The sequence below is a fragment of the Anarhichas minor genome, unplaced genomic scaffold, assembly GCF_050575085.1.
Source record: "Anarhichas minor isolate MPS153535 unplaced genomic scaffold, ASM5057508v1 ptg000010l, whole genome shotgun sequence".
NCBI classification, from domain to species: Eukaryota; Metazoa; Chordata; class Actinopteri; order Perciformes; family Anarhichadidae; genus Anarhichas; species Anarhichas minor.
The window spans coordinates 18951385-18966479 of record NW_027466456.1 but is presented as its reverse complement, the minus strand read 5'-3'; the positions used below and the strand labels follow the sequence as shown (position 1 = coordinate 18966479).

General features: G+C 41.6%; 1 protein-coding gene across 1 annotated transcript in view; it reads left to right on the top strand.

Annotated features, from left to right (window-relative positions):
• Positions 1–9089, top strand: part of LOC142946883 (tensin-3-like) — a 42025-nt gene extending 32936 nt beyond the window's left edge. The window contains exons 17-27 of the mRNA XM_076088503.1: positions 2184–2343; positions 2625–3079; positions 3538–3621; positions 3769–3900; positions 4377–4472; positions 5210–5287; positions 5823–5900; positions 6137–6305; positions 6393–6461; positions 6956–6985; positions 7661–9089. Of these exons, the coding sequence (XP_075944618.1) occupies positions 2184–2343; positions 2625–3079; positions 3538–3621; positions 3769–3900; positions 4377–4472; positions 5210–5287; positions 5823–5900; positions 6137–6305; positions 6393–6461; positions 6956–6985; positions 7661–7802 (1493 nt within the window). The 3' untranslated portion in view covers positions 7803–9089. The remainder of the gene's footprint in view (positions 1–2183; positions 2344–2624; positions 3080–3537; positions 3622–3768; positions 3901–4376; positions 4473–5209; positions 5288–5822; positions 5901–6136; positions 6306–6392; positions 6462–6955; positions 6986–7660) is intronic.
• The last annotated feature ends 6006 nt before the right edge of the window (positions 9090–15095 follow it).

Genomic DNA, 15095 nt, shown 5'->3' with positions numbered 1-15095 from the left:
AAAGTATAGCAATATGAAAAATGTAAAACAAAAACTCCTCCTCAAGCAAAAGTACTGCAATCCAGATTCAAAAGCATGAAAGCAAGATATTGCTGCATGTATAAAGTGTTACATTACTAACGCATTAACATGTAACTGGCCCAAGTAGAGTCAAATTCATGTTGAAACTTCAGCAATGGATAATAATTAATACAATAATCAAATGTTTTGTACGTCAAACTTTTAATCTGCCACATACAGTAAGTAGTAACCGCAGGCAAATCAAATGAAACAAACGTGAAATAAATAAACGTTTTGAGTAAAAAGTACAAAAAAGTACTTGCCAAAATGTAGTCCTCCAAATCCTGAGTAAATGTACTTCCTCATGTTCAATGGTTGTTATTAAACCAATTAATATATTGTCTGCTCCTATAATAAATACATTGATGAACTGACAGCCAGATAGACACTTAAGACACAAAACAAAACTTGTATGTTTAAAGAGTCCTGCTCACAGTAGCTGCCAGCGAAGTCAGACTTGTGGATATCTGACACACCGCACATAATGTTGTCACTATAGAAAAGAGTGTGGGGAACATCGAGCCATGGGAAAGTCATGTTGAACCATAAACAATTAATCAGTGGTGGAGGAACTATTCAGATCCTTTGAAACTCAATTTCGTTATATCTTTTTACGATGACAATAAACATCCTTATCCTTATCCTTATCCCTAAATAAAAGTAGCAACAGCAAAATGTAATGAGCTAAAACTGACAGTGCCTATTAATTGTCATCATAGTGGTTCAAATTCCATAACAATTAATCAAAAATCAATTGACACCCAGTGAACGTGGAGCTTTTGGGACCCTTGGGTCAGTTTTTATCACAGCTTGTGTGATTCAAAAAATCTAAATCGAACATTCATGCTCATCAATAAAATACTTTAAGTATCAAAAGTAGACATGCTTGTTCAGTAGAATGCCCCCTTTCAATATGCTGTATCACTATACAGGCATGTAGTATTTCATAATACAAACATGAACATGTAAACAGCATGTTTTAATTTCGTACTGTGTGTGTGTGTGTGTGTGTGTGTGTGTGTGTGTGTGTGTGTGTGTGTGTGTTGCCGGTGCATCGTGCGACACTCAAAGATTCTTCAAATTCATTAACAGCCCACGTGTGATTATACTGTATAATCCACTCGAAGACGATGCAGCTCGTCCAATATGATCACAGACAAAGCTGAGTCCAAATCCCTCCATCTCAGAGTGCTTGAATGGAGGGAAGGAGCGGAAGAGAGAGGGGGGGGGTGGAGACCCGGCCGAACAAGGAGCCTCTTTATAATGATCGACTCTTTACACGGTGACTCATCGCACTTCACAGGCCCGTCCGTGGCCTGAGGAGGCCTGCCCTCGTGTTTGCTGAATGACACACTGTGTTGTCAGAATGTCAGAATGTCATGTTTGGAGTGCGCTCTCCCCCCTACATCCCCCCCCCCCCCCCCCACACACACACACACACACACCTCTGCTCCTATTGTACGCCGTCAATCTCTGCTCTACTGTCATGATTATCATGATGCAGAGTACTGCCGGTGGACTTTGTACAAGGTCTCCGAAGTAAGCTTAAAGAAATTATAATGATCATGCCATGTCTGTGCTTCAATTACGAGGCCGTAGCAGCGACATAGCTTAGCATAAAGAGTGAAGGTATAGTTGGAAACAGCTTGCCTAGCTCTTTCCAAAGATCTAATATATTCGCTTAGCAGTGCGTCCAGTGGTGGACTGGTTGTCTAAGGGGCAGGGGACAAGGGAAACAAGAAATAACTCTTTGTTTTCTTTGAGGGTTAGGGTTCAGCAAGCCCTGTATTATTAGATGCAAATGATTCAGACTGATTAAAATGGCAATCTGAGGATATTACATTTTGATTTCTTCAGATCTTGCTGAAACAAACAGACTGACGTTTAGGAAAGAAATGCTGAGATTTTGAGAAATAACTTAACTAAAAAGTGGCAATGTTATGAGGAAACAGTTGCAATTTTGGTTAAAAAAAGTCTTAGTACTGTGAAAATATGAAAAAAAAGTGCATTGAAACTATTTAGTAGTTATAGACAAGAAGTACGCCTGGTTAGTATTTGATATTTGAGAACTGCGTGGTAAAAGAGTTTTGACGATTTTCTTTCCTCGTGTGTCTTTTCCTCAGATTCCCGGAGTTTCCTGGACAGCATGAACCACGCCGGCGGCTCCACAGAGGGAGAGCTGTTCAGATCAGAAGTGCCGGTCACTCCCGCTTCCTGTCAGAGGATCTTTGGCTCCATGTGCTCCATGTCATCAGACATCAGCCCCCTCACACACACAGACAGGTACACGCATCCGGTCCGTTTCTGGTGTTTATACAACAGTGTGCCATGTAAGGGCTGGCTAATGGCACCGCATGATGCGTTGTAACAACACGAAAGCATGGCCAAAATAATGTAAAAAGTCAAATGGGCTGATTAATGTTCATCAATTTCCAATTTCAATGTCTTTGATACTAGACTTTTAATGCTTTTATTTATCTTGTTCAAAATATTGACATATTTACGGATTATTTGGACACTTGTGTGTCTTTCTATCTCTCCTCCTCCCTACTTCTCTTCTGCAGCTCCACTCCTCCTCCTGTGTGGCATGACCGAACTCCAAACTCCCTGAACTCCCCGTATTCCCTCCAGCCCTCACCTCCCCTCTCCCTCAGCACTCCCAATGCCCACAGCTCTCCCCGGGGGGCTCTGAGAGGCCTGGGTGGAGGTTCGGGGGTCCGCAGGGAGACAGACAGCGCGGACTTGTCCTCGTTGTTGTTGGGGAACGGCGGCCTGGAGCACAGCCTGCTGGAGGCCATGGATAGCCTTGGGAGTCTGAACCTCGGGGGAGACGGGGGCCTCCCTCCACTGCTGCCTGAGAAGAGGAGAGGGGGCGAGGGGGGAGAGCTTGGCTCCCGCTCCCCGTCTCTAAGCGGGTTTTCCAGCCCTTACAGTGGCAGCAGTCTCAGCATCCCTTTCTCATCCTCCGTGACCCCCGACCCCTTCAGGGGACTCAGTGGGGCCCCGTCGCCTGGAGCAGGTATACTCTCACAGATTGTTGTCTCTCTGTCTCTGGTGTTAATTCATTTATTTCTTTCCCTCTCTCTCTTAGAAACGTCCAGCTAACCTAAATGACAGAAAACACTGAACACTGACCGATTTCTGAGGTCATTCTTCAGTCCCTCGAGAAAACAATCTCAAGAAATTTTATTTTATTAATTGTTTGTATTAACCTTTATAAAAAAAGGGAACAGAACTCTCTAGTCCTGGCTGTGTCGTGCTTATGAAAATAATTCAGTCCAGATTTTAAAATGTTCAGTTTTTTTAGAACCACAAACAGCATTGCTTATATATAGACAGGGTTGAGAGATATTTGTCATTTGGGTGTACTGACCCTTTAACCGGTCCCTCTGACTTCATGTTCTCTGCCCTGTCTTGCCATATTTGGGCCAAAGCCAGTCTGAAACCTAACGTAGAGTCTTAATCTGTGTCTTGCAGACTTTGGCAGTAAGCAGGACACTGTGAAGTTTGTTCAGGACACTTCCAAGTTCTGGTACAAGCCCGACATTTCACGAGACCAAGGTAAATATTGGTGTTGGACAGGACAGGACAGGCCAGCCAAGCGGACACTTCCATACAGATAATAATACGCTCCTTGTGCAGTATGAACACGATGATTCTAACTTTAGCTTATCTCTGTTTTCCTCTTCCTGTTGACCTACTGAACAGCCATCACACTGCTAAAGGACAAAGAGCCGGGCTCGTTCATTGTCAGAGACAGCCATTCATTTCGCGGGGCGTACGGGTTGGCTATGAAGGTGGCCACGCCCCCTCCATCTGTCTTACAACAGAGTAAGAAAGGTAGGCTGACACATTGTCCTCTGACAAAGTTGTTCCTGGATTTGATTCCTTTTTTACAGAAACTGTCTTCTATTGGGAGAAAACATATACAGCCTTTAGTGGTGATTTCTAAACACATGCGTGTGGTTTTTATAGATACAAAAATGATTTGTGGAATGATCAAAGTTCCAAACAGTTCTACCAACATGTCCAACACAAAAGAAAGCATCACACCTTTCACAATGTTCTTTTCAGTGACTCTACACGTTACACAATGTGATTTACCGTATTTCATTTTTGAAGTTCTTTTTTCTCTGAAATAGATTTTCTGAGCCACTGATATGAAGACGAAGGGATTCAATGCTGTCTTTATTCATATACATTTTTTTTTTGTCATGAGTAAATTCCCAGAAGGTTTTACCTACCAGTAACAACATATCTATGCAAATGAACCAAAATATACTAAAATATGCAGAACATCTTGTTTGTTTCTGCAGTGGGAGACCTGTCCAATGAGCTGGTGAGACACTTCCTGATAGAGTGCTCGCAGAAAGGAGTTCGCCTTAAGGGCTGCCCCAATGAGCCGTACTTTGGTGAGAATACTGAGTCTTTACCGAGAGTCTTGAATCATTTATCACATTTGGTGACAGTTTAGCCAAAATCTAATCTTAAGAGTCATCGTAGTATAGCAAACATCTACGTGTATGTGGTCATATCACCTCTTCATTGCATTATAAAGAATGAAAAAACTCTGATACAATTAATCAAAGAGTCTTGGACACGGGATTTCTTGTCAGCCAAGTGGAAAATACGAATAAACAACTGGAAGCAACGTAAACCAAACCACAAAGTCAAATTGTTGTTATGTTATTACTCACTGTCAGCAGCGTTATAATGTGGTAGTTTCATCTGCTGCGTAGCATCATGTTTTAAGAACCTCTCTCGTGTTTTCTAAAATGTTTATCTGCATGTCAGATAAATGGTGCTTTATTTTACAGGTCTGTAATTATCAGGAAGTTACTGACTTGTAAAACCAATAAGCGATGAAGAGTAATATGAACAATATTTCCCTCTGAACTGTAGTGGAAGAAAAGCAGAAAATTGCATCAAACAGTGATACTAATTGTTAAAGTAAAGTACAAGAGCTCTCCACCAAATCAAGTCCAGAATTGTTGTGCTGTTGGTGGAGTCAAACACTGAGCTGACATTGTGTCGCCCTCTACTGGGCAGCGTGATGAGGTGCAGCTGGCTTCCTTATGACTCGTATGCGTCATGCATCTGGATAGTGAGGATCTTTGTGAAATGTTTATTTTTTTATTTCTTCTGCCAGGAAGTCTCACAGCTCTGGTGTGTCAGCACTCCATCACCCCTCTGGCTCTGCCCTGTAAACTCATCCTGCCTGACAAAGGTGAGCAACAAGAGCCCTCGTGTCCGAACCAACAGCTCGTTCCTTTTCTCCAGAAAGAAACTCTGCAGCCTGTTCATACAACTTATTATCACTTATAGATATACAACTTTCTCACTAGAATTAACCAGAAAAGAGACAAAGCTCACATTAAATACTAAACTTCAACAGCAGAATAAAACTTTACCAAGGCAACAACACAATATAAACAATATAAACTTAACCCGCAGCTGCAGCCACAAACACACATATTAAACCAAAAGAGAGACTACACTGTTTTTACACAGCGTGTAATGCCATTCCAGATATTTCTATTTGTCAACCTCACACACAAAGGTTTCCCGTCGATGGTATTTTAATGTTGTTTATGATGCATATTTCTAATTAAAACTGCAATAACATTTTAATTGCAATTCCCAGCCCTACATGCGTGTGTGTGCGTGCGTGTGCATGCCTGGTACAAATGTCTCGTTTGCATGCATAGATGAAATTAGTGTGTTTCTCAGTCAGTTAACTCTCCGTGTGTCGTTGCTTACAGACCCGGTGGAGGAGCTCAATGACTCATCTGCACAGACGGCAACCAATTCAGCAGCTGAGCTCCTCAAACAGGGAGCAGGTACGGGACAGACGCCACATATGTTCACAAATCTGTATGCTTCTTTTGACTTGTGTGTGCAGGACATTCATTTAATATCGACACACACACACCCTGCATCAGTTGGAACGGCAATTGAAGTTTACATCCGCTTCGAAGTATACACAAAACGCCTTAGCTCTGTTTCAGGGAATAAAACCAGTAGATGATAACTTTAAATTTTCATTTTGTGTGATCCTTTATGGTACTTTATGTAGCGTGTAACGTGTGGTACCTGGGCTCTGTGGAGCTGGAGTCTCTGACAGGACATCAGGCGGTTCAGAAGGCCACCACGCTGACCCTCTCCATGGACCCCCCTCCGGCGTCCACCGCCGTCCACTTCAAGGTGTCGGCGCAGGGGATCACGCTCACTGACAACCAGAGGAAGTGAGTGTGCAGACATTTAGAGTCCAAGCAGAGATAAGGGAGTGAATCCACGCGTTCACACAGGACTGTCTCCGTTTGTTCCTGCAGGTTGTTTTTCAGGAGACACTACGCGGTCAACACTGTCATCTTCTGTTCTCTGGACCCACAGGGCAGGAAGTGAGTATCATCTGTTGTAGTTATTCATATTGACATTTAAATAAAAAGCACATCACCTCCTAGGCTGCACAGTCCGCTAAAGACAATTACCGTTTCTCTGTTTATCATTGGGCAACATTGATTTTTCCTTCATGCGCAATTTGGGAAAACACACTGTTGTTCATTCACAACAATAAAGGAGATTTTAGATTGAAACCTCAGATCAGAGCCTATATTAACAACTGGAGGGCTTTATTAGTAGCAAAATACCACAAAAGGTCTAAGGAATCCTAATACTTATTGTATCACACATATTATATAAGATGGTTGCAAAAACAGTCCAAAATTGGGATAGTGTATATTATTATCTGACAGGTCCTTGTCCTGCTATGGCCATATTTTGAAGGACTGTCTTTTATATTTGATGTAATATTAATGTCTATATGTGATGTATAAATATAAACCTTTGATGGCCAATAACAGTGTGCTAACGTGTGTTAATCTGTCCCAAACAGATGGACGAGGGGCAGCGGTTCTACTGCAAAGTAAGTGCCTTTTCTTTACCGTATGTATCGCCACCTTAATTGCTCGCTTCGCCCTGTTATGACACAATAAGTGTTTGAATTATTGTTTTTTTTTTTACTTAACAACTAAAAAGGTTTATTGCATGAATTGCACATTCACACTGATACAACAGATTTTGAGATAATAAGTATATCTAGTTAGATGTTCAGAGTTTCAGCCTTAAGATTTAGGTGGCCTCGAAATGATTCTCCATCCAAGATCTGTCTTACATATTAAACACCCTCTGCACGGTTAAAAGATGGCTGTAAAGAGATTTCTTTGTTTCGTGAAGTAAGGCTGGGGTTAGCTTGAATTCATGTCAATGTCTATGCTGTAATGTTTTCATGGCATGTTTGAAATTATTGCGAGAATTATTGAGAATCGGCAGTAGAGACATAAGAGACGGATATAATAGACATAATAGACAATGGAAAAGTAAAATTCGTTTTTCTGCCACAAAAACTTGTTTCTGTCAAAACGGAAACTACAAACCTTTTACGGTGACATTTTAAGCCTGCAAAGAGTGATACTCAAAGAAGTTTTGCTTTAAGCAAGACACTGCACTTCTACCTGCTCACGATTGTCATTTGAAACCAGTCAAATGTAGATAAGCTCTTGAATGAGCATTCCTGTCTGTCTCTGTCCCTTTCTTCCAGGATCTTTGGATTTGTAGCCAGGAAATCTCAGAGTGAGACTGAAAATATATGCCACCTGTTCGCTGAACACGACCCCGAGCAGCCGGCGAGCGCTATCGTCAACTTCGTCTCAAAAGTCATGATCGGGTCACATAAGAAGTGAGGAGAAGGACACTCACCGCAGAGTGAAGAGCCTGGACCTGGGGATCAACTCCCAAACCCCATCATTGTATAAATATGAGTGTGGATTCAAAAAAAAAAAAACAAGCTCTTCCTCCCAAGAGCCACAAAAACCCCTCTAAACCCACACACTCCAGCACCCTGGTCCTGTTGGTCCATCTGAACGGATAAACTTGTGTATTTTGTACTGACTGCACTAAAGGATGCCGCCACCAGAGGAAGCCACGATTGTCATGTAGAAAGTTAAACTCATCAGCAGGAGGCTTTAAGATGGATCCTTGGGATTTAAAAAAAAAAAAAAAATCAGATTTCTACTTAATCTGACTGTATCTTCAAGCATACTCTAAATGTACCGTATACTGACTTTGCTTTCTGCTGGCAGTCATAGCCAAAACAATACAACACATTGACTGATAAAACTTGGAGAATATCTGATATTCTGCACATGAACATTTTTTTTTAGTACGACTATAACTTTAAAAGCTTTTTATTTTTGGTAACATGTGTGAATCAGGTATCAACATCACTTTTGTGCAAGCCACAGGCCCACGTTTGTATGTTAATTAAAACAAAACCAATGATATCGTCACATGACAAAGCCAGTAATGCGGTCGCCTTGTACTTAAGATGGATTTATTGTGTTCTGTTTATAGTATTTATCCCTTTTTACAGATGTGACAGAAGTCTTTTTTTCCCTAAATATACTTGTCATATATTTTTGTATATTAACATAGTGTACATTAGGTTTAAAGGCAGTGAACCTTAGAATTTACATGTTTATTTCACATATTGTTGAAGTATTTCACATACCAGTAAGATACTACATAAGCTGCCCCACTCATACTTGTTGTATTACTAATACGGATGTCGATATGTTCCTTTTACAGTAACTCAATACAGATTTATGTAGTTATTGTGCCATGAAAAACGTTATTCCGAGTGTCTCTAATAAGAGATCAAATACAGTCACTGTGAGAAATGTCACAATTAAAGTCCACCTCACTATTATTTCCTTTCACAGCTTCCTCTGTTCATCACAGGCATCTTGATTTGCTGATTTGTAAATGAACGTTGATCATTTACCGAGGCATCTCTAATTCTGAGATTACATTAAAGCGTTGATGCGCCAAAGTCTCATAAAGAAAAAACATTTTCTTATTTACTCTCTGTGGTATCCAGCCTTGCAGACTGTTATGTTTTATTTGACTATGTTTTGTTTTTATAATGAGCTTTTTTAATGTTGATTTAACAGATAAAAAAACCCATGTGGTGGTGGTGACCCAACCCTCCTCATAATTGCCACAAGATCTGCAAATAAGTTAATATTGTCACAGTGACACTTCTTGGATTCAAACAAACAAAAAGCATGTTAGAAATTACTTAGGCCAAAAACAAAGTAAGGCTCAAAGCAACGTATACAAATGGTGATATTCACATAAAGAAGATTTGCTTTTGAGATATCAATTTCTGCCAGAAATCTTCTTCCACTGTGGTATAATGGAGGAGAATGGCATTTGTTTTGTTTAAATTTGAATGAAACTGTTTTCTAATGAAAAGATCAAAACCAACAATGTGCTAGTCTATCACTCAGAACTTACCTACACATACTGTGGCTCTCAGGCCCAAGCCCACTCGCTGCTCTCGTGAGTATTTGGGGCAGCAGGACAGCGTATGTTGGATGGAGTCAAAACAAACTACTGTTCATGTGATGAAGGAACATGTCACCCAGTGCCACAGTGTGGCTCATTGATGGCTTTTTAGTAGTTTCTAGACAACAATGGAGCCCTATGACACAGAGGAAGATTTTATATCTGGCTTTGATGCACACACAATGCGTGTTAGCATTTTTGGTTTTGTTCTTTTCAATTGATTTGTTAACAATAAGTCATGTGAGTGTGAAACGAGTATTTCAAAACCTCGACAAATAACAGTAAAACTAGTTGCATGTCTAGATAAACTAGATGTGAGCGGATATGCTGTTTTGTGGTGAGCTGACACTTTAAAATCTAAAGTTGCAGTTTACAGTTTTGCTAATAGATGGCAGTAATCAGCCACCAAATTTCACACGTCATAATGAATCCAAGTACCGATTAGTTAAGCTCTCGCTAGACTGCACACAACTTGAAGGTATTTTGAAAATACTCAATTTTTGGATGGAATATTTATTTTAGATTTTTCAGTTATTCTCTTCCTTACTCGCTTTTCTACTCAAATCAGTTTTATACCAGGAAACAGTTGCAGATGGAGCTGAGCAGGTCCACACATGCAGGAAGAACCACCACTCTTGAATAAACTTGGCAATGTCAAAGCATATCCAAGCTTGTGTGTGCGTGCGTGTGTGTGTGTGTGTGTGTGTGTGTGTGTTTGAGAAATCCGGGGGTGTGCACATGACAGGGACAAAAAGGTGGTTTAAACGCACGCCTGATAGGCGTCCAGGTGCCTCATTGACCTGCTGATCCATCTGTCTCCAGCCTCTCTGTGTGTTAGTTGAGGCTTTTAGACACCAGGTCATCAGATACCAGTTTTTGAATGAGGCTTTATTCAGGTTCCTGGCCTCTGTGGAGAGAGCTGAGGAACTGGAAGTGGGACAGATAGACGTGGGGACACATCCCAGTCCTGCCCGGCCTGGAGAAAGAGGGACTGAATGAGGGGAGTAGAGGGGGGTGTAGGGATGGTGTCTGTGTGGGGGGTGGGGGTGATGGAGGTGGTGGTGGTGGTGGAGGGGGGGAGGGTTGTCGGTGGATGACCTCACCATTACGGGAAACTTTCCCACAGCCTGCACACAAAGAAGGCCGTCAAAAGGTAAAAAGGATGAGAAAGAATAGAAATTTAACACAGTGTGTAAAAAAAGGAGGCAAAGTGTGGAAGAGCGGTTAGTCAATGAGAAAGAGGCTCTTTCGGAGGGGGAGTCGTCTTCCCTTTTCAGCGATTCAGAGATTCTTCGGGGTTGATGGAAGCTCGGAAAGGCCTGAGAGACAAAGTCTGCTCACAGCAGCAACCTTCAGTTTGGCTCCTGTCCTCTCTCTGCTGAGTCACCCGCTCGCCATTTTGTCCCGACGCTGCTTGCACTTCCTGCCGCACTTCCTGCCGCACTTCCTGTCAGGCAGCCCACCAGCACCTGGCCGCTGTTGCTGGACGACATCACATTCCTGGCATTGCTTGCTCCGAATGCTGTTTGGAAATCCAAAGTCCGGCTTCCGTTCGGGAATGCCTCCCTCACAGAGTCCCTCTCAGCCTCTGATCCCCGGCCTCCCCTCACTTTATTTGAGTTAGCTATTTAAAGCCCGTGCTAAGTGCGCTGCTGCTCTGGCTGCACAGGGGAGCAAACACACACTCCATCGCACACACTAGAACCACAACGGCCCACAAATAATCCCTCTCCTATTTTTAATTTGGTGGGCTGAAGGGACGCAGCCTGCGGGGCTGACTGCGAGTATGTAATTAACTTTTGGAGATATGAAGATTTACAGCAGTATAGAAATTAGTGCTATCACTATTTACACTGTTTTTCACAGGTGGAAACATTTACTCAAGTATTTGTACTTCTTCTGCAATACATTTCATGGGGTGGAAACGTTGATTTCATATTTCAAACAATTTAGCTAGTTGGCTACTTTATTACCGTTAAATTCTAAATGTGGAACTTTGACTTGTAATGGAGTATTTTTACACTGTGGTAATACTTTTCCTCAAGTAAACGTTCTGGGCCTTTTTCAAGGTTTGATACTTAAATACTAAATATACTGTGTTATATATATTATACTACAGAGAAGAGCATCTTCGTTTTTTGTTTTGTCTTATAAAGTTTTAAAGCGTTTTAAAGCAAGCAAGCTAATGATGACCTTTTCTTAAAATTTTTGTTTTCAAAAACACCAATAATGAATTTAGGAGAAACGTGCATGGAACTATACACAATGTTTCTTGAATATTTAAATGTGAACATTTATTTTGTAAATATTACATAGCTTCAATGACTTCAAAGAGTTGGAACAAGCTGATACAGAATAAGCTATGATGTATATTATACTGTCACATAGTAAGCCACAAAGAAGACAGCATTTTAAGAAGCTTCACCATTTATACATTTTCATTTATAACCTTTTATTCAAACTTTTATTCAAAGATATTTGCTTTTCAGTTTATATCTGAGTAGCTCTTTCTTTAAATCTCTCATTGAGCAGGACTGCCATATGGCAATATTAGATCTGTAGAATTTTTGTGTCAATGCGATGAAAATTCAGGTATTTAGCCAAAAAAAACACTGACATATCACTGGTCCCTCTTGGTTACTACCCTACAATCCATGTTTCCCCTTAATGCACAAATACACCTGTATGTTAACTTGTATGAGCAGGAAATCAGCGTTACTCAGCATCAGCTTTTTCCAGATTTTGGATTTTGACTCTTCCAACGACAGCAAAGCATTAACGCACCACAGAAATATGGTTCTAATACACCGCAGCATAAGAAACTCACACAGTTTGTGACACTTACCACACACACACACACACACACACACACACACACACACACACACTCACTCACTTGCTCGCCAATATAAATTTCTAGCCTACGTGCTCTCAGGCACATGCTGAAAGCAGTGCTTTTATGGCCGGCCTGTTCATTGCATTGTCTCTATAACTGACTGAAAGACATTGTTTCACACACACACACACACACACACACACACACACACACACACACACACACACACACACACACACACAAAAGGCCTGGCTACTTGGGTATCAGCGTCAGTCTTAATGAACCTGTCTCCAGGGGGCGGGGCCGTGGCCGGGGTAATGTCCCACACAAAGAGCTCCCGCTGGGCCAGCGAGCCAACCAGAGGCCAACAGATTAACTTGAATTACATCAGCATCCCCACAATACACCTAATGAGGGAGGGATTATGTATGTATGTGTGTGTGTGTGAGTGTGTGTGTGTGTGTGTTGGCTCTCATGCTATTGCATCACTAATTAAATGCGATGACTCACTTTTGCTGATTCAGTGTGCAAGCAGCCGCGTTTTGGAGATCTTAGCATACTAAAAACTGTCCTAATCATTCATTTTGTATTACTCTAACATTGGATTCCATGACTACGTGTGTTGTGAAAGGTGCTGCCCGTCGTGAAGAAGCCACAAAGAATTATCTTCAACTCAGCTCGATGGAGCATCTTAGCATCGTTCAGATCAGTGTTTTTGGTTTGTGGCAATTAATACAAGTTTAATATCCTGATAAAGCCACTACAGTCCCCACTCAGCAGAAAACAGCTGGTGAACAAAGTATAGCATTTAGCGGCAAAAAGAAAACAGATATTTCCCTCAGGAGTTGATAGAGACCAAAAACGGAGCTAAAAGAAAGTAGAAACATTAGACTTGTGTCAGGTGGACACAAATACGACGCAAAATCAACGCAAGATTCGCCACATCAACTTCATTATATATATCAATTTTGTGTTTTCAGCTTGTTCAGCTGCCCCCTAGTGGTAAAAATAAAAAGTCAGTAATGCAGCTTTAAAGATTCATTACAACTTAAGGCTTACCTTCATTATCCTCATTCCCATTGTGGACAATAAAAATAATGTTCTTACCAAGTGTATTTCTGAGAGGACATTATGACAAAGCTAAAAGGACGTCAGACAAGGAAAGCAACGTGATCTCATTACGTCTAATAATGACGCGGATGGGTTTACGTCGGAGTTTCTTGAAAGCTCGGTGCGTCTCATGCAGACGCTAAAGGGTGCTTTGTGCGACGGTATCAAGAAGCAGAGGGCCACTGCCCAAGCGAGGGTCTTTGATGATAGTATAAAGGTAAAATCATGAGCCAAACTCTCTTTTGTAAACATCATTGGTTGACCTTTGACCTGCCGCGCACACAGTTTTTTGGAGCATTGAGGGATTCTTGTTGTCCCCTCTAAGATGACAGAATTGACATGCTGGCGTGCTGTGTGAGTTTAGTTTTGAGTGAGGAAAGTCAGCGGAATGGTGTTTTTGTGTGTCTCTTTGTGCTGGTTCCTGCCTCTCTCCACAGTGTTTTATTAGACCCGACGTACCTCTGGGTCACGTTTCAACTATGTTTTTTTCCATCTTCAGTTTCAGCCTCATTCTTTCTTCTTTTCTCTTTTATTTCCTGTCTTTTATTTGGATTTGTCTGTGCACTTAAAAACTTTACAGAATGTGGGAACAAAGTAGTGAGTCTACATGTGTCTCCTGTGGAGAAAGACACATGCTGCCTGTGCTGTTTGGCCCTCCGCGTCCAACTCTCTTTTTCTCTTTCTCTCTTTGCCCCATCAGTATTCTCATTCAGCATTTCTACCTCGTGAGTTTTTTTGGATGCCATGACCCAGATTTCTTTCTGTCTGCTGTCAAGGAAAGAAAGCAGAGCCTAAAAAGGGGGGCCGGGCCAGAGGGGGACTCTAGTCAAATCAACAAATAAAATCAATGGACTGATTAATTGAAGAAAGAAAAAGTAAGTAAACTCTGAGTGGAGGGAAAGATGGTGATGGACAAAATGAGAGGGGCAGACAGAAATAGAACAGGGTTGTTTGGGATGGCTGCACAGTTTAGAGAGCCTCCAGTATCTGTGCTCGCTGCCCCACATCTCTCCTGTCACACCCCTCACATTTAACCAGGGGTTGCCCTGGGTAACGGGGGGGGAGGCATCCAACTGGCCCCACGAGCCTCGAGTGTCTGACCCCGATAATCGAGAAACATTACGTGACTGCAGTTGGTGTTGAGGAATGATGATCACCTCCTCAGTCCAATGAACAGCATGAGTTACTTTCCAATATTTCAATATTAAATGCTGTGATCTGACAAAAAATACCAGCCCGCTAATCGGCTGACCTGACAATATCTTCTTTCAATATCTTACAGGGAGAAATATAAACAATCATTGACAAATCTCTTTTTTTATTCACCACAAGAAGCCAAAGTGCTCTAATCATAAGCAGCCACAAGAACATTGGCTCAATATAACGTAGTCTAAATTGCTTCAATTCTTATTTAATACAGGAACAGTCTCCTCTAAATTAAGTTAACCGGCATCAATAACAGTTGATGCCAGCTTTCGGTATTTGACAGTTTTCTGTACTCTTTCCTAGACACACTTGGGTGCTTTTATCTGTGGCTAGATGTACAGATATGGCTTCTCCCCCTAGCGCTCAGTGTAGTTAAGTTCCATTCTCACAGAGGTTCGCCTTTCTTTAGAAGGATTTTAATTTTAGTTCAGTTTTAGGGAGCTTTGCCGAACAATGTCAGTCAAACCAAAGTCTG